The sequence below is a fragment of the Psammomys obesus genome, unplaced genomic scaffold (genome assembly GCF_907164565.1).
Source record: "Psammomys obesus unplaced genomic scaffold, mPsaObe1.curated_primary_1811, whole genome shotgun sequence".
NCBI classification, from domain to species: domain Eukaryota; kingdom Metazoa; phylum Chordata; class Mammalia; order Rodentia; family Muridae; genus Psammomys; species Psammomys obesus.
In genome coordinates, this window is record NW_026585504.1 from 68,679,614 (window position 1) to 68,700,101 (window position 20,488).

The 20,488-nt window shown below is 41.7% G+C and overlaps 1 protein-coding gene and 1 pseudogene across 5 annotated transcripts in view; one reads left to right on the forward strand and one right to left on the reverse strand.

Moving 5' to 3' along the window:
• Nucleotides 1-125, reverse strand: part of Cd55 (CD55 molecule (Cromer blood group)) — a 58,526-nt gene extending 58,401 nt beyond the window's left edge. For all 5 annotated transcript variants that reach the window (XR_008719547.1, XR_008719546.1, XR_008719544.1 and 2 more), the window contains exon 1: nt 1-125. Coding sequence is in view for 2 of the 5 variants with exons in the window: in XM_055602296.1 (XP_055458271.1) it covers nt 1-88 (88 nt within the window). In the remaining 3 variants the exon portion in view is untranslated.
• Nucleotides 87-20,488, forward strand: part of LOC129673484 (gap junction gamma-1 protein-like) — a 27,988-nt pseudogene continuing 7,586 nt past the window's right edge.

The following is a 20,488-nucleotide window of genomic DNA, read 5'->3' on the forward strand; positions in this document are numbered from 1 at the left end:
CCCGCACAGTCGGGCACAGCAGCAGCGGCAGCAGCAGCAGCAGAGGCGGCGGTGGTGGCCGAGTCCCAGGCGCGCGAGCTCGGCTCATGGCCACGAGCAGAAGAGAAGCTGCCCAACTGCGGCGGCGGCTGTTCCGCGCAGCGGTTAATTGAGCGGCTGCGGCGGGGCGGGGCTGCCGTCACCCAGGGTGGGGCGGCCCGCATGCAGAGGGCGTTCCCCCAGGGCGTGGGCGGGCGCGGGATGCTAACGTCACCCGGGACCCAGCGGTGGGGTGGGCCTGCAGGGAGTCTCCTCGGGGCGGTGGGGGGTGGAGGGTGGGGTGTGCCTTCTCAAGTAGGGCCTTTCGCTCCCCTGGGGCGGGTGCGCCAGCACTGTGGAATAGCAGAGAGCTACTCGCACTCCGGTCTATGGAGTCTGGCAAAGCGAGGAATAGGCGCGGTGGAATTCCTGGGGAAACACCCAGACCTCTGTGACTTCAGCTGGAAGTTGTCAGATGGGAGGGTGGCAACCGGTGACTGACTGTGTGATCCCCTAGGTCTCACCATGTGTCAAAACGGAAAGTAGGATAGGATCCAAGAAAACAAGTGTAGGCTAAGAAGGGAGCCAAGGCCAGCCTGCCAGAACTCTGTCTCAAAACCACACATTGAGGTCTTGGGCTTTTTGTCAGACCTTGTCCTGATGAGAAGTCGCCTTCTTAGCGCTGGTTCTCATTATGTACCAAGAACACTACTTGAATCCTACTTTGGGGTTATTTTAGTCCTGCCATGAAATGAAATTCAGAAATAAGTAGTAGTCCCTAAAAGAAAGATTTGTTTCCTGCTGTGAAGAGTAGCCAGTGATATGCAAAGCGATCTACACAGTGGAATCACACCTGAGCATTTACAAAAGGAAGGAAGGAAGGAAGGAAGGAAGGAAGGAAGGAAGGAAGGAAGGAAGGAAGGAAGGAAGGAGGGAAGGAAGGAAGGAGAAAGAAAGAAAAGAAAAGAAGAAAAGAAAAAAGAAAAAAGTCCAAGATGGAAGCTGTGCCCAGGACAAGCTGAATGTCTCTGGGGACAGCACTGGGAATTAGGATTACTTGATTTTGGTTTGTCTCTGTGCAACCCAGTTTATAAAGCCACAGACTGAAGTGATCCCATCAGAGTAAAGAGTCCTGCACCTCACTGTGTCGCTTACAAAAAAGCGCCAAGAGAAAGAGAGAAGAGGGAGAGAAGAAGAAGGGGAGAGAGGAAGGAAAAGGTAAGTGTCTGACCCTCATGTAAAGAACCCCAAAGGGTTGCCCTTAAATTGAGAGCCGTGGTCTGCTTGGGAGGGTCCAGCCTGGATTGCCCATCCCAGTAGCTGGTCAAATAAATCCCTCACCTGAAATTCCCCCTTCTGTAATTCTGGTGGACCCAGTTGTGGGAATGTTTGTCACACCCTAAACTGATAATCTTTCCTAAAGTTTTCTTGTGGTTCCTCATTCGTTAGTGTGTGCTTTTGAAAAGGAAACGGGTTTTTAACACCAGTGTTTGCTTTGATTCATGCTTGTTTGATTAGCCAGGCAGACACTGTGTTATAGAAAAGGGTTTCCTATAGGTGTTTATTGAAAGCTAATAGTATTTAAGTATTCTGGAGTTTGCATCATACCCTAATAACTCATTCCTATAAACTTGAAAGGTTGAGCAAGAGGTTTGGGGCTCAAGACTAACCTGGACTTCAAAGTTCTATGTTAACTTGGCCTATATAATGGGGCCATTTCTCAAAACAAAAAACATGCTAGAATTTTAAAGTCTCACAATGGTAGAGGGCTTTAAAACCATCAAGTGTGTTTCTTCTACTTGATGTTAAACGTTACTCTTACTCCCTTAGGTGACACATGTCAACAGTGACTGAGAAGTGGTGTCAGGCAGGCCTTCATTTATTCCCAGAGAGCTTTTGTGACTTCATCTGCCCTGCCATAGATAGCTTGAGGCAAAACCAGATAGGGAGCTGTCAGAAACCATTGAAAGAGTTCTCTAAATGTGTATTAAAGGATTGTCATAGAATTATGCCTAGATAGAACAATGGGCTCAGCATAGTGTCAAAAACTATCACCCAGTTTAGCAGCACCAAATATTCCAAGCATTCGCTTTCTAAAGCGCTTTGTTCTCAGCAGTAAGTTCTTTCCTAGGGAACGAATACAAGAAATAATGGGTGGACCCTTAAGTAATGCTGATCACCACCCAAATAATTACAACACTCTGGAGGGAAAGACTTAAAAATGTAACATGTGCATTTACTTAACAAAAAAAAAAGACATGCATTAAAATGTGAACATTACCTCTTAGTTCCTAAAAAACAAAACCTTCAGGTTTAAAGCTTAGAGTATTTTATTTTAAATGCTGGCCCAGATTTGCTATATTCCAGTTGCTTTATGCATGTACCGTTCTACCAGCACAACTTTATAAAGTGGAAAAGCCATCAACATTTCACAGATGAGAGAACAAGACAGTCATTCCTACCAAAACCCATATAGTTATGAAGTGACTGGATTAGAATGCAAATCTCAAGTGATTCTAAAACTTAGATTTTTGTCTATGCGCGTCAGCATTTGTGTTTGTGTAGGCACGTCTGTGCGTGTGTGCGTGTGTGCGTGTGTGCGTGTGTGTGTGTGTGTGTGTGTGTGTGTGTGTGAGAGAGAGAGAGAGAGAGAGAGAGACAGAGAGAGACAGAGACAGAGGATACTGCCACCCTCAGGAACACTTCACCACCTCCTTCCAAACAGAGCCTTTCACTAAAACCTGGGGTTCACTGACTGGGGCAGGCAGCTGACCCGTGAGCCCCAGGGACCCACCTGTCCCTGCCTCCCTGGTGCTTGCATTACAGGTGTGCAGTAGCACACGTGGCATTTTTACATAGGTCCTGGAGATTGAACTCAGGTCCTCATGCTCGTACAGCAAGCATTTACCAACTGCCCCAAGCCTAGTCTCTGTAAGGAGCAAATCGTCAGCAAGATTTGTTCTGCACAGAGCTCAGTGAACTGGGGATTCAAAGAGCTGTTTGGAAACCTAGGGCCTTCCGGTGTGAACACCAGCTCCCTTTTAGTCTGTACTCCAGAAGCGAGCTATGTGTCCTTCAGCTTCTCATTCCTCGTTGATATAAAAATGTGTGGGAACAATTTTTAATCCCTCTCGAGATCTCCAATTCCCAAATGACACATTTATGTAATTTATATATAAGATGAGTCTATGACTTTGAAGGAATGAGAAAGCACAGCTCTTACCCAGGCAGAAAAGACTAACTCAGGGTAGAGCAGACTAAAGACCCCTGATCTACCAAAGGGGGCTAGCGGGTGCCAGTGTGATGGGGCAGAGAACATGGCAAGAAGGAAGATCAGTGTGTGCAAGTGGTCAGGAGAGGGCCAGGCGCTTGCTAGGACTGAGAGACAGGCTGGAGACCTTTGGAGAGCCTGCGTGCAGCATGCTGCTCGTGAGTGTTGTTTTGTTTTTTAGAGGGATGCACGGGCTAATTTGGAAGTTGTGGACAGATGCTGGAAATGGAATAACTCCAAAGGCACAGCACTTAGGAGGTTAACACTAGGGAACAAAAATATCTGAATTTCAGTTTTTTAAGTAATAAATCTATTATTAAGGAAATACACCTGTTACTGTTTTAAAAAAGAAAAAGAAAACCTGACACAATTATTATAAACCCTCGGGTTTCCATTTCTGCTCAGACCAAAGACGTTTTTGACAACTGAACAGAAGCAAACCAGTCTTTTTTTTTTTTTTTTTTTTTTTTTTTGTCATCTTGACTGGAAATTTTTATTAAATTTTAGACATGGATCTGTATATCATATTTGTAACAAGCAACTAAACTTATAATAAAATGCATTATATATAATCTAAAACAACACAACAGTGAAAATAACTATATTTGGGATCGAGTTTTGGTTCCAGTTTTGAGTAGCCTAACTGTAAATTTAAATAGGGGATTTAATCTTTTTTTATTATTTGAATATCTTTATTAAATAGTCAGATAATAGTGTGTATATGCTTCTAAGGTCATTCTGGTTCAATATTATTCCAAAACAAAACAAAACAAAATATTTATCTGGCCCAGTAGGGTTGGCCTAGTGGGTAAAGCAAACCAGTCTAAAAAGTGACTCTGAGTACCAGTTACATTGGCACACGCCTGTAATCCCACCACTCAGGAAGGCAGAGGCAGGCAGATTGCTGTGAATTCGATGTCAACCTGATCTACAAAGTGAGTGCAGGACAGCCAAGGCTTCGCAGAGAAATCCTGTCTCAAAAAAACAAAAGTGACTCTGAAATGTGGGCATCTGTAAAGTGAAGGGAGAGCTTTAAAAGGACCACTATTCCAAAACCAGGAGGCAGTTTAGGGAAGAAATAACTACTGGGTCTCTGCTACTTAAGTATAAAATCATTAACAGCACATCTAAGTGGAAACACTCAACATGACATTGAAACCTCGGAGATTGTGCTGGAACCTGGAGAAAGACCTGGCTTAGGTGGGGGAGGGGTGACCACGGAGAGGGCAAACAGAAGCCTTGAAGCCACACCTTTGAATAAGCGGCTGTAAAAATGGAAGAGTATATTACAGTTTCCGAAAGATGCGGCTACCAAACTAGCAGCCAGATAGTGCCATTCTTCTTGCAGGTGAGGCCACTGAGATTCGGGGAAGTTAAGAAACTGAGCTGAAACCATGTAAACAGCTTGGAGTCTGAAGGTCTCAGGCTGTTCTGCCTCTCCTCTGCCTTCCAGAAAGTCTCCCAGTCAAGACCTGACGGGTGCTTTCCTCCTTGCTACATTTATGCTCTACAAGGTCTGTCAGTTCCTCTCACCAAGGAACCTTCCATATGCGTTCCTAGCAGCCTACAATATTTCTTCACGTATCTTTAAACAGCCATCAAAAACAAAACAACACCTTGAGGCCAAGGGTTTTGTTTGTTGTCACAGGGCTGCAAAACTAGGCAGCTCTGCACTGCAAATTAAGTGAGACATGTTTTCTAAAAATCACGAAAACAGATGAACACACCCTACTTCTTGTTTATTGAAAAAAAAATCATACATATTCTGACCATGATTTCACCTTTTGCAGCTCCTCTCAGGTCCTCCTGACCTGCCCAACTCCATACCCTTTCTCTCTATATATAGAAAACAAACCAAACAAACCAGAATAAAAAGAAAGGAAAAATACGAGAAACACACATATAGCCCCACCCCCTGGGGGACCCACAAAGTTGTAAACAATAATATACAAGTAAAAGACTGACAAGACAAAGAGAAAAAAGAAGAAGGCTTACACAAAAGCAATACGATACAGAAAGTCTACAAAAACACCACTGAGCTCATCCTGTGTAGGAAATCCACTGCTGGGTGTAGAAGCTGCTCTGAAGTGTGGTTAATGTGCACATTGGGATTCCTGTGGTGAAGGCTAATTTTTCTTTTGCAAGTGGAAGCCAATTGCAGATAGCATCTAACACACCCTATTTCTTAGGAAGGAGTTTTTATTTTGGTCATGTTCTTTCACTCTCTCCATATGCTCCTCTGCTCTCATATCCCCCACCCTGCTCTCACTTCATAGTCTCTCTCTTTTCTAAAGAAGAAGGAAAGAAAAAAATCAAGACAAAACAAACATGTACACACATAAACATGGAGTCCGTTTTGTGTTGCTTAGTTATTCTGAGTCTTCAAGAAAAGTGATTTTCCCTTCCCCTCCACCAACCAATCCCAAATAATGTCTTGGTTGAGGCTGGACCCCTGTGCCCACTCCCCCTTCTCCCTGCTGAGATTTTTGTCTGCTTTGAACTTGGGCAGGTCTTGTGTGAGATATCACAGTCTCTGTGAACTCATATGTGCAATGCATCACTGGACCCGTCATATAAAATGTGATTTTCTTGGAGTCACCCACCTCTGGCTCTTACAGTCTTACTTTCTCCTCTTCCACATAACAGTAACATAGTTACAGGTATAAAGTAGCAAAAAAAATAATAACAATTTTATGGTTGGGGCTCACTACAACATGAGGAGCTGTATTTAAGGGTTTGCAGAATTAGGGAGGTTGAGAACCACTGATTTAGCAGAATAATTACAGTAGATTTTCCCGGTCCGTGACCCGTGTGATCTCCGGTTTGTGACCTCGTACTCCCAGAACATGTGGACCACTGAGAGCCCAGTGGTAGGCAGGTGGCTGTTGGAGCGCGGAGGGGCTTCACAGTCGGATGACTGCTGACTGCTTTCTCCTGGGGTAGTGTGCATAGTGCCCTTCAACACTGGTCAGTGCAGTGAACCCCTAGCTGAGCACCAGCTCCGTGTCTCCATGCGTGTGGTTTCTTCAGGAACTGGCTCCTTTTCTCCGCCTGTGGAGGGAAACCCAAGAGCATCAGCAGTGGCCTGCAGAACTGGGGGACTCAATAGGACTCCTTTGTCCAGCAGCTTAACAGATGTGACCCATTCCTGCTATCGGGCATTTTACTTGACAGTACACTGTCTCCCCCATAATAAGCTGACTCCAGTTAAATTCCATTTATATATATGTATGTATTTAGGAGACCTCTACAATAGTAGGTTTCCATGTGGTTTTTAAAAGGCCTTTAGTGTTAATTGTCCCTCTCCATATTCCCTCCTTTACCTACCCTTAAACACACACTCTGTGAATGCACACGTGTGCACATAAACACACACACACACACACACACACACACACTTTTTAATCCTCTTATTCTGATTTCCCATTTATCCCTTTATAACACTCTATTTTCCTTTTCTTGGAAAACTCCTTCCTTCCTGGCCCCTCATTAGTTACATAACCCCTGTGGATATTCTGAATGAAACACACTAAAGCTAACACCAGTGTCTAAGAGAAATGCATTGTTTATCTTTCCGGGTCTGGGTTCCTACCTCAGGCTGATTGTTTCTAGCTCCAGCCATTTTCCTGCAACTTTCATAATTTCATTTTCCTTAACGGCTGAATATAATATGCCATTGTGTAAATAGTAGGCCATTTCATTATCCATTCATCAGCTGATAAACATCTAGGCCCTTTTCAATTGGGAGTTTTATTTACCAAGAATTCGCTAATTAAGGTGTCAGTCAGCAGTTAGGGTTTGTTTCTTTAATTCTCACTAGGCTGGGGTTCCAGTACTAATTGGTTAGAGTGGCCAGGTGGGTGGCAGGCCCATGTGGCGGAATGACCTCTGCCAGCTTCCCATATTTGTGAGGAAGGATTCTCCAGCCCAAGGGGAGTGTAATGTTGGCCTCACATGAGCAAATGGTTCTTTGACAGGGCCCAGTTTATGGGACTCCAGGGAACTGTTGCTGCCAAAGTAGAGAGAGAGAAAGGCAAGGAAATGTGAGCATGTGTGTGTGTGTCTGTGTGCATACACACGCAACTGTGTACATATGTGGAGAGAGAACATGTAAACACACCCATGACAAAAGACAGCCCAGCACAGGGCAGAGTGGGCAGCTCTGCGACTCATATGTACACAGGCTAAAACATGGACTCTGCTGCTCCTCTGCCTTCAGCACAGCCCACTATCACCAAACTGTAAGACATGCTTGGGTACAAAATAGGCATGGTCACATTACTGTCCTTGTGGTGTCGTGAGGAATAAAAGAAATAAAAAGCGTAAAACATCTGGACTTTGCTTAACTACAGTAAATACTCAGTAAATCATTGGCAGTAATTAATGGCAGTGTCTGGCATGAAGAAACATCTCAGAAATCAAGTGGGACCTGCCGATGGTTACATAACCTGTCAAGACAGACACTAAATAAACCTATTAAAAATACAGGATTTTCAAAAGGGATGAAAATGGTGCTGAAGTAACCCAGTTGTCCTCATTTTGTCTCCACCCCAGTGGAATTCATTCTCTGGCGAAGTTTACTACTTAGATCATTTGCTGAAATATTCAAAATTGTTGAATTGCTGGACTTGTTCCCTAACGTCTCAGCATCCCATGTGTAATGTATTTGCCTTGATTTGTGGTCTTGCAGCTGAAGAAACAGATCTACATTCTGTGTCAGGTAGACTTGATTCAAGGAGAGGAGAGAGGCGGCAGCGGTAGGGGCTGGTAACGTGCCCTTCCAGTCTGAGACCTTGCCTTGCTGAGCCATCACAGCGCTGCTATCTTTGTAGCCTGCTTTTACATGTACTGTGTCATTTTGTCAGGAATAGCACAGCTGAAACCACTTTTCCCCTTCCTAATTTAGCACGTCAACTTTGGCAGAGCTGAGGCTGCGTTGTTCTGGCTGTGGTTAACACACCGCCCCTGGACCCATGTTTTTCATGGGCTGGGCTTGGTTCCCCGCGAGATAGTACTGGGAGACACTCCGGAACTTTTAAGGGCTTAGACCAGAAACGGGGCTCTTCTGTACTCTCATACCCCACTCCTTAAAATTCTCTTACACAATGGTTGTTATGAAGGGGACATGCGATCCTGCCCAGCTGCTGGTTGGAGATGCAGTCATTTGCATTTGTCCTTAGCATGTGTGAAATGTCGTGTTTTACGTCTGATTCATTATATCAAGTTCTGGTTTTGTTTTGATTTGTTTCTTTTTGTTTCATCTGTTTCCTGAGGTTTCTTTTTGTTTACATTTGTTAGCCTGGGTCTCCTATTTTTTAAGTTGTAACCTTCCCCAGGCTTCTTACCCTCTATGATGAGGCTTTCTATTAAGGAATGACTATCCAGAAAGTTTATGGAAAGCTCTGACTATGTGGCTAAGACTGGCTTCCTGATGAGTCTAAGTGTAGGCCTATTAGGGTCAGGAACTCAACTGTGCATATGATTATCTAAAAGCCTTTTAAATTAGACATATTTCTCTAGAAACAGAATTTCCAAAAAATAGTCTTGTCTAAGAGAACAGAGAAGTAAGTATATACCAACCATCCTGGATCCTAGGCAAAGAGGATCAAAGACCCAACGTCTGCCAATCCTATTTCTTTTCTCTTGCCTTCTTTTCCACTGTCAGGATCTGCAGCATGCTGGGTTGGGGCCGAGGCAGGGCAGGCTGGGGATGCCTGTGAGGTTTCTGCCAGCACCACTGAGGCCCTTCCGGGATAGGAGAAAGGTGAGACTCCTGCCTCTCTCGGCAGTAGGTGAGGTAATTGACCAGAATGGGACTCATAAAGGTCATCTGCCTCCATCCAAGGGCCTGCCTCAAGCACCTCTTCCCCAAAGGGGTGGCTTCCCTTTGAGTAAGTTTCATGCCATGGTTCTTAAGCAAGGCCCGCAGCCCTCTAATTTGGGACTCCTTTTGATGTGATGAAGTATTTTCCATGATAGAGAAATGTCAAGGCCAGAGAGGAACTTTTCCAGAACCTGTGGCACCGCAGATGATTTCCCAAAGTCCTAGACTCAAGCCTGCCCTGAAATTTCAGAGAAACCAGTGACCACCCTAAGAGCTTTTAACTGGTCGTTTCCTTATGGGATTTTTTTCTTCAAGGAGAGAAAAAGATAGGGGGTTATGCTGGCCCCCAAGAGGAATGTTGGTGTCCAAGCAGAGTGCTGGAGGCCCTCCACCAACACTAAGGAGTAACCTTAGCCAGAAGGTATCAATTGCCCCTTTACTGTACCCAGCCCATGGCATAAGAGAGAGAAGGAAAAAACAGACTGCCAGCTGTCATAATGGAGAGGCAAGATCCGGCCAGGGCTGACAGAATTCCCTTGGGGTGCAGGGAATCACTCACTCAGCATCCTCCTGCTTGTCCTGTAGGTCACCTGGAGACCCACATTGCCTCACCAAGCTGCTTCCCTGCCTGCCAAAACCAATGGATCCTGAGAGGGAAAGTGAGGTGCAAATGGCAGGAAAGAAAGAAACCTCGGGCAGTGAGCACGAGGAAAACAGACAAGGAGACAGCTTCAGTGAGGCAGCTCATTTAATGGGGGAGCTAAGGCTTCTTAAACATTTGTGGTGTGGGTAGGGGCTTTCAGGGTGAGTGTGCACCACTGGCCAAGACCAGGGTGCTATGGATGCCTCATTTGCATTAAGAGGAATTCCAGGTGCTGCTGGACATGACCTTATGAGGGGAGAGGAAGTTTAGCCTAGCTACCAGGCTGCATGACCTTCTGGGGAGGGAGACAAGGATTGGGCACAGGGCTACCTGCTCTGGGCAGGCCTGGGTCATGGGGAAGAAGAACGACTCTACTCTTGTCGACCTCAGGGTGAGTTTTACAGGGGTTGGACACACCTTGGCCCCACTCTTGCTCCAGCTGGCTCCTCCTGGTCCCACATCTCCCCAGGCCCACAGGCATCTCCTCTGATTCTTTTTCCTCCCTTTAATGCTTCCTACACCCTTCAAGATAAGGAAAGTCACTCACTGCATCTAGAGAAAGTCCTTTGGATCTATGCACTCTGTATACATTCAGTTGATCCTAGCTTCAGTTTAATCCTCTTTGTAGAGGTTCTTGGGACCCTAAAATCCTGCACCACAAAAAGTTGGCTGCAGACTGTAACATTTTAGCTTTCCATTCTGCTCTGTACCCCACCCAACTACTCATTGGCATCTCCTCTGCTGTGCTTCCTCTCCTGTGTTTTGGTGGCTTTAAAACATCCCTTTACTGTCATTTTAGTGAGAGGCATTTTTTTAAAGAGCACAAATATACATAAATATTTATTTAATCATTTTAAAACAGAAGTGGATGTGTTTATTGCTTAACTATCTTATAGGAAACGCTGAATTATTGTCTTAAGTACAGATTTATTTATTTATTTTATAGATTTATTTATTTAGAGTTTATACAGTATTCTGCATGTATGCATACACATCAGAAGAGGGCACCAGATCTCATTGTGGATGGTTGTGAGCCACCATGTGGTTGCTGGGAATTGAACTCAGGACCTTTGGAAGAGCAGACAGTGATCTTAACTGCTGAGCCATCTCTCCAGCCCTGAATAGATTTCTTTTTAAGCCAGTATTAGCATCTGGCTAGTAACTTTGACAAAACTGGCTATATGTCAATAAAAAATTTAAAAATGAAGTCATAACTTGAAAAAAAATCTCTTGTCCTTATGATGTAAGTGTACAGAATGCAAAGAGAGGGTTCCTCTTACCCAAAATGCCACCTTAAAAACTCTCAGTGCATGTCTTCTTAGAGCCAACTAACTTGAAAATTATAAAAGAAAATAGACAGGTACTACTTACGTTTCTTAAAGACTTGAAAAATGCTAAATCAAGGTCAGGATCCTGACAGGTATGGTAACGGTCTCGATAAAAATAGTATTGGTTAATTTAGTCACTATTGATCATGCCTCTACTTTGTACCAGAAGAATGTCCTCAAGCTATATGACTAGCTTTTCTCATATGGAAAGTAGCAAGATATGTTGAATCAAGGAATCGTTCTTTCATCGTGTGAAGAGCATGGCCAGTGGTCTGTGAGGCACTGAGCAATTAGGATGTCCCCAGGAGAATTGCCTTTTGAAAATAATCAGTTTAGCAGGGCATGGTGGCTCATGCCTTTAATCTGAACTCAGGAGGCTGAGGCAGGCAGATCTCTGAGTTTGAGGCTAGCCTGGTCTACAGAATGAGTTCCAGGACAGCCAGGGTTACACAGAGAAACCCATGTATGCAACCATATTTATATTTAATATATTTGTGTATATACGTAGATGCATATTATGAAATAATGTGTTTCCCTATGGCATTTTCAAATATCCTCAGTGGAATTTGTCTTTTTCCCCCTTTCTCTCTCTCTCTATCCCCTGTCCCCCTTCCTCTCCCTACTTTAAAGCTTTCATTTTTCTCTTCCCTACCTTTATACCACCTATGTTCTACTCCCATTCTTTCTTTACTTGCCTGGCTTCTGTGGCTGCTTCTGATTATATGCTCAAATCTAAAGGTTCACACTTGGCTCCACAAATAATGGCAAAACACACAAGCATTTGGCTTTCTGAATATGGGCGACTTCACCCATATAATATTTCTCAGTTCAATCATCTACCTGCAAATATAATTTTTCTTTATAGCTGAATACAATTCTGCTGTGCATATGTTTTACTTTCAATTCATCAGTTGAAGGACATCTGGGCTGTTTCCATGTCCTAGCTATTGTGAATATGGCTACAATGAATATCGATAAGCAAGCGTCTCTGTAGTAGGATATTGCATCCTTTGGGCATAGCCCAGCAGATGCGCAGCTGAGACATATGATAGATCTATTTTCAAATCTTTGAGGTGTCCGCACACCAATTTCCAAAGTGACTGTACCAGTTTGTAACCCCAGCAAGCAGTGAATGAGGGTTCTTCTTCCTACATGCTTGCCAGCATTTGTTGTCAATTGCTTTCTTGATCTCAGTCATTCTGACGGGGATAAGATGAAATCTTAAAGTCATTTTAATTGGCATTTCCCTAATTGCTAAGGATACTGAACCCTTTAAAGCTATTTCTTAGCCATTTTCATTTCTTCTTTTGAGATTTCTCTCTGCAAATCCATTGCCCATTTTTAAATTGGGCCAGTTGTTTTCCTAATTCTTAGTTTTTTTGAGGTATTTCTAGGGTCTAGACGTTAACCCCTTATATAGCTAGCAAAGATTTGTTCTCACTTTGCAGCTTCCTTTCCTTTGTTGTGAAGAGATTCTAAGTTTTATGAGGTGTCATTGGTCAGTTGTTGGCCTCGGTCCCTGAACAAATGGAATCGTATTCAGAAAGTCTCCCTGAGCCTCCATGCTGTAGGATGTCCTTACGTTTTCACCCAGCAATTTCAGGATCACAGTCTTCATGTTGAGGTCATTGATCCAGTTAGAGTTGATTCTTATGCAGGGTGGTAGATATGCCAGTTTCATTTTTTCATAGATGGATACCCTGCTTTCCCAGTTAAAGATGCTCTCTCTGTAAGCACTCATATTTGGATCCTCATTTTGTTCCAATGACTTTCTGTCTGCTTTTGTGCCAGGACCCTGCTGCCTTTATTACTACAGTGCTGTAACAGCTTTAACATGCCGGGGCAATCCCTCCAGCACTGCCTTCCTGCCCAGGGTTATTTTGGCTATCCAGAGTCTTTGGTGCACCGCTGTGAATTTTAAGATTGTTTTCCTATTTCTGTGAAGAATGTCATAAGTATTTTTATTGGAATTACATTGAATTTACAAAATGTTTTACTAATATTGTCATGTTGACAATATTAATTTTGTCAGTCCATGAGCTTGGAAGCTCTTTTCCATCTTATAGTATCTTCAATTTCTTTCTTCAGAGATTTAAAGTCTTCATTATAGAGGTCTTTCACCTCCTTGGTTAGGTTTATTAGATCTTTTGCCTTTTTGGAGGTAATACTTGTAAAAGGGAGTGCTTCCTTCATCTCTTTTTCAACCTATTTGTTGAAAAATATTGCACGTTGTATATAGAATACAGAAAAGATGTACATTAATTTTGTATCCTGCCACTTTGCTTAAAGTCTTGATCATTTCTAGAAGCTTTATGGTAGATTTTAGGGGCCCTCTTAAATAAGACACTATATCATCACCAAATAGAAGTAATTTAACCTTTTTCATACATGCATTTTTAAAATTTCCTTCTCTTGCACTATGGCTCTAGCTAGACCCCCCCAGCACTGTGTTGAAAAGGCGTGGGGATACCAAATAACCCTGTCTTGGGCTTGATTTTAATGGGTTCTTTGAGGTTTCTGTCCACCTTGGATGATGTTGGCTGTGGCTTTGTTATAATATATGCTTTATTATGTTGAGTTGTTTTCCCTTTAGTTCTACTCTCTCTCAAGACTTTTATCATGAAGGCATGTTGTTATTTTGCCAAAGCTCTTCTATTGAAATGACCATGTGATTTTTGTCTTTTACTCCACATATATTGTATTTATTACATTTATAAATACATATTATTATTATTATATTTATTGTATTTATTAGCATATGGTAGATCATCTGATCATCTTTACAGCTATGTCTAAAGACAATTTGATCATTGTGGGGATTTTTTGATATATGCCTATATCTGGTTAGTATCTTAGTTAAGGTTTTATTGCTGTGAAGAGACACCATGACCATGGCATCTCTTTTATTATTTTTTTTTTATTCATTTAACTTTATTTATGTGCATTAGTGTGAAGGTATCAGATCCCTTGGAATTACAGATAGTTGTGAGCTGTCATGGGAATTGAACCCAGGTCCTTTGGAAGGGTAGGCAGTGCTCTTAACCACTGAGCCATCTCTCCAGCCCCCCATGGCAACTCTTACAAAGGAAAACATTTAACTGGAGCTCTCTTAAAGTTCAGATGTTTAGTCATTATCATCATGGCAGGAAGCACGGTGGCATACAGGCAGACATGGTGCTGGAGAGAGAGCTCAGAGTTCAATATCTGGATCCACAGGCTACAGGAAGAGACAGTGACACACTGGACCCGGCGTAAGCTTCTGAGTTCACCACCAGTGACACACTTCAAAGTTCACCCCCAGTGACACACTTCCTCCAACAAAGCCACACCTATTCCAACAAGAACATACCTCATAAGTGGCAGTCCCTAAGAGCTTACAGAGCCATTTTTATTCAAACTACCACACTTAGATTTTTTTCTTTTTTACGTTTCTCTTTTGGTAGCCTATACAGTATCTTCCCACACCATAGATGCTAGAACATAGGGGTAACGGTCCTGTGTAGGCAGCAGCTCACCCTCTTCTCTTCAGTGAGTTGAGTAGTTCTATTGTCAGCACTGTGACCTTGCTGTCAGTTTGTGGAGAAAAATCTATTGTCTTAGCAACAGCCTAGGTTTACATGGGCTTCTAAGAACAATGTATATTCTTTGATGTTTGTGTGGAATATTATGTAAATACTGGTTTTGATCATTTGATGTGTGATGTCAGTTAATTCTGATGTTTTCTTGTTTATCCCCCCCTCTTTTGTCTAGATGACCTGCCTATTGGAGAAAGTGGGATATTGAAATCACCTATTACTGACTTAGAGTTAATATGTATTTTGAAATCCACTAGTATGATTTTTATGAAATCGATGTTCAAGAGTTTGGTGCATATATGTTCAGGATTATAATATCTCCTTAGGTAATCATTCTCTTTATTATAATGAAGTATCCTTTATATCTCTTCTGATTAATTTAAGTTTGAGTCTGCTTTGTTAGATATTAGGAAGTAATACTGCTTGTTTTCTGGTCCCACTTGCTTCTAATCTTTTTCTATCCTTTCACTTTAAAATAGTACCTATCTTTGAAGGTAAGATGAGTTTCTTGGGGTGGGGAAAAAAAGAAAAAGAAAAAGAAAAAAAAGATGAGTTTCTTATAAATAACATAAAGATGGATTTTGTTTCTTTTTTTATTTTAACTTTTATTAATTACACTTTATTCACTTTGTATCCCCCCCCATAAACCCCTTTCTCCTCCCCTCTTAATCCCACCTTCCCTCCCCCTTCTCCACACATGCCCCTCCCCAAATCCTAGTCTATCAGATCTCATCAGGAATTGATTCAACTAACCTGTGCCCTTTGGTTCGGTAGTTAAAGCCATTAATAGTTAAAGTTGCTACTGAAAGGTGTGTATAAATTGCTATCATTTTTTTTTCTGCTTGTGTCCCTGGTTTTATTTTGTGTCTTCATAATTATAACTGTATTTGTTTTCTTTTTATAGTCTCATGGTCATGCTTATGCCTCTTCTCAGTTTGAAGAATTGCTTCCGCTATTCTCAGTAGAGTTGGGTGGCAAGCATGAATCTATTAACCTGTTTGTATCATGGAAACTTTGCTTTTTCCTTCACCTGTCACATATTGTTTTGTTGGTAGTCTGACCAGCGCGTGTGGTCTTTCAGAATATAGAGGAGATGACTCTAAGCCCGTGGTTCTCAACTTGGGATCAAAACCCCTTTGGGGACTGAATAACTCTTTCCCAGGTCACCCAATACTATCAGAGAACACAGATATTTACATTAAAATTCATAGCAGTAGCAAAATTACAATATGAAGTTGCAACTAAAATAATGTTATGGTTGGGGTCACCACAACATGAGGAACTGTATTCAGGGATTGAAGCATCAGGAAGATTGAGAACCACTGCTCTAAGTTCTTATTAGTTTCTTTTGAGAGGTAAATTGTTATTCTTACAGTTTTATTTTTATGTGACTTGATTTTTCTCTTGTAGCTTTCAACAAACTCTCCTTATCCTGTATAGTGTTTTAACTATAATATGCCCTTGGAGTTTTCCGTTATTGGCTATTTGTGTTAATAAAAATTTATCTTTCCCTAATATGGGGGGAGGTGAGTGTTCCTCTTTGATAGTGTTTAAGATTTGGTCTATGCCACGGATAGGAATTTTCCTCCTATGCCTGTAATTCATAGATTTGTTGGTTTTTTTTTCATGCTGTCTCAAAATTTTTCTATTTTCTTTCTTTTTTTTTTATCCTATTCTTTAATTGAGTGGTCCAATTTATATCTTTTATCTCTGTTTTTCTATTTTCTGCTTGACCCATTCATTCTACTGAGGCTTTCTTTTGTGTTTTTAAATTGGGCTAGAGTTTTTCAGTTTCATCTTCATTTCAGTTTGGGCTTTGTTCAGTATTTCTCTCTCTTTATTGAATTTATTTTTTAAATCCTTAATTATCTTTGTCATTCCATCCAGCCTCATATTGATGTTTTCTTGACCTGCACTCAGGAGTTTATTCCACCATCTTTAGGTGTTTGCTTGTGTTCTGTTTTAAAGCCTTGAATTCTTTGATTTTCTTCATTATTATTCTTGAAGTTCTATGTCCTGCGTTCATCTAGGCAATTCTCATTGGAAAACATCTCTATAGAACTAGAGGAGGACCTCCCCTATCAGTGGACTTGGGGAGGGGCATGCATGCAGAAAGGGGGGGAGGGAGGGGCTTATGAATAAAGTGTAATTAATAAAAGTTAAATAAAAATTAAAAAAAAAAAAGAACTAGTAGTTTGAGAGGCAGATATATTGCCTTGACTGTTGATATTGGTTGTGTTTTGGGGATGTGACCTGGGCATGGGACCTTCCTCTTTGGTTCTGTGTCTGATGTGAGATGCTAACCTGAATCTTTCTCTCTTTTTAAACTTTCCTTATTTAATCACATCACACCCTGATCCCAGCCTCCCCACTCCTCTCCTTCCAGTCCAGCCCTCACAGCTCCCTCCCACAATTCCCTCCTCTCCTCTCTTAATTGCAGGCTTTGGCTTTTACTATTCCCCAAACTTGGTTAATTTCAGATCTTCAGATCAGGTGTGAAGAGTTGATAGATCAGTCCTTCAGACACTCAATGTTTTTGTTTTTCTTGAAGAAATGGAGGTGATTTGGGTTCAGTGGTTACTAAGAAAGTGTGCAAAAGTGGCTCCTCGCTGGGTTGAGCTGGGCCATGTGCAAGATGCTAACACCAGAGCTAGCTCTGGAAGTGTGCAGGCAGGCAAGGACCTGGCCACTCACTAGCTACTCTAGTACACAAGTCACATGACCCAAGCTAGGCCTGAGAGTGTGGGAATGGTGCAGGTGGGCAGACTCTCCAGCCTATTTTTCACTCATCAACCGTATATCTTGTCATCTAAATACCTCCTTTTTTCTCTCAACATCAGTCGTTTTTCTTTTCTCTGTTTCTATGATGGCCTTTGAAGTGAACTGTTGGTCTTGAAGTCTCCCTGCTCTCACCTGAGTCCATTATAATCCATGTTATTAACATTGCAGTTTAAAATTATGTTAAATCATATTAGGCTTAATTCTTGTGTTAGCATCTGAACCCTTATCATTTTATCTACAGCTCCACCCCTGTCTTCTCCCCTTCTGTTTTCTTCCACATATCCTGCCCTGTAACATTTCTCTTCTTTATTCTGAACTTTCAGACTGTAGAGATGGCTCAATTGTTAAAGTCTAGGCTCACAACCAAAGTTACTTTGCCCTGTACCTACTCTGCCTGTCCGACACGTATCTACCTGACTTCTCTTATTTCAGGGAGTAAATTAGCCATTGTCATCCTGTGAAGTCTTCTGATCTAGCTTGCTGCCTTGTTGCTCTGATAAGACACTGAACAAAAGCCACTTGGGGTTTATTTTAGCTTCTAGGTTACTTCCCAATGTCGCCCAGGGAAGCCACAGCAGGAGAACAAGGAACCTAGAGATAAGAACTCAAGCAAAGGCCACAGAGGAACACAGCTTTCTGGCTTGCTTCTAAGCTCATGGCCAAGGATCTAAGTCCAGGCCCACCTTCCCAGGGATAGTACCACCCACAGTGGACCAGGACCTCCATCATCAGTTAGAAATTAATAAGATACTCTACAGGTGTGCCCACAGACCAATCTGATAGAGCCCTCAATTAAAATTCCCTCTTACCAGATACGTCTTGGTTTATGCCAAGTTGACTAAAACTAACAGTGAGGCCTTCTATGACTTTCATGAAATTCACAGCAGCCTATTACAGTATTCAGAAATGATATGTATTTGATTTTTGCCATTAGACCATAGCCTTTCAAGGACCAAGATTAAGGATTAATTGTTTTTAAATCTCTGCAGCAAATGTAATGTATGACATACAAGATATGCTCAATAAATACATGAATAAGTGGATATAAAGCTGCCATAGATAGAGATTTAGCTTAATCTGATGCTCTTTCATTGAGTCTTGACCTTAGGGGTATGTACTCATGGCTCTAAAATAATAAAATCATAAAATAAGAAAGCACAGAGCTTTGTTTTTTTAATACTTCATACACATTTTTAATCATATTTCTAGCTCCTCCCAGACCCCTCCCCCATCCATATGTACCCAACTTCCCAACTTCATGTTCTTTCTTTGTTGTTAAAAAAAAAAGCAAGTACACAAAACAAAAACATGGAGTCCCTTTTGGGTTGGCCACTACTGCTGGGCCTGGGGACTGCTCTGGCCTGTGATTGATTTACTCAGTTACTCCATTGAAGAAAGCTGATTTTCCCACTCCTACCAGCTATCGCCTGCAAATAGCTTACTTCTTATTTAGGGCTTTGTGCTCACCTCCCCTCTCATTGCTGGGATTTGGTCTGGTTTAAACGTGTGTAGACTGTGCATGCTGTCATAGTTTCTGTGAGGTCATATGCATATCGGTCCTGTTGTGTCCAGAGGATACTGTTTCCTTAGCATCATCTACCACCTTGGGTCTTACAATCTTTCTGCTTCCTCTTCTGCTTAGACCCTTGGGCCTTGAGGGAAGAGTGTGATAAAGATGGCCCATTTAAGGCTGGGTGCTCCAAAGTGTCTCCCTCTCTGCCCTTTGTCCAGTTGTGTATATGTAAGTTAATTACCATCAATCACATAGCTTTAAATCAATAATTAAACATCTCTCAATTTTCCTGGGAACTATGATTCACGAGATCTGGGTGCTGCATAAGATGCATAGGTGCATCATATTAAGAAATATATAGCTATACAAACACATAGCAGAATAATGGAAAGCCTAAAATTAATAGAAACTCAAGGGCAGAAAGGGTGACTTAAAGAAAACACATAGAGTGAGGGAAACTTTACCTACCATTTTTAAAGATGCAAACTCATTTTCCATTTAAATTTTTATTTAAAAAATTAAGAATAACAACCCAGCTTCACTAATTCTGTGGTTTCTATCAGTACATAAAAACTTAATGTTTGTTCCATATCAATTTAAAATCATTCCTTCTACACCCTCTCATAAAACATTTCTTGCAGACTTTCAATGATTTAAAGATACTGAACTTTAATGCTTTTGACTTTTAGAAGCTGGAGTGTGATATTAGCATTAACATTATATTTTAAGGACATACTAGAGGAAAAAAATTTATGGTTCAATAGTCATGTGTTTGGTTTCAAGTTGAGAAGAGGTCAGCTGGATGGCTTATTTGACCTAAGCTAAAATAATTGGGGAAGATGGGTTCTCAGTTGAGAAAATGTCTCCAGAAGTTTGAGCTGTAGGCAAGTTTGCCAGTCATTTTCTTGATTAAAAAAAAAATGATTGATTTGTGAGGGCTCTGCCTACTCTTGGTATTACCAATCCTGAACAAGTGGTTCTAAGTTTTGTAAGGAAGCAGGCTGAGAAATCTATGAGAAAAACAAACCAAAATAAAACCAACAAACCAAAAAAAAAAAAAATTCTTGCTCTCCTAGGAAAAGTTAAATTAAGCAGTAATGTTCTACAACTTTTGATTGTTGTCAAGGACTGACCTTCACCACTGCTATCCACTGAAGAATGTGGAACTCCACAGCACTCATTTTATCCACTGTCTACTTGTGTTTTCAGAGTGAAGTCACATCCATGTCTAATGATTTAGAATTTCTTGTTTCCTTGTCTGAGTCAACACCAGTGATGACGTTTCAGCTCTCATTCCTTCCTCTCCTTCCTGTGTCACAGTCTGGAACTTGTCATCATCTAAAATTGTTTCTGATCTGAAAACATTTGTTTTAGATTTCAGACTCTAGGTTAACCTTTAACCAATTACTCTAGTTCACTATTGGTTCCCTTCACTAAGACCTGCAATTAATTCAGGTTGCCCACTTTTGATCTCCCTTTTTTCCTGTCTGTCTTCATCCCTTTGTGTCTTGATTGATATCGACAGAGCTTTGCTT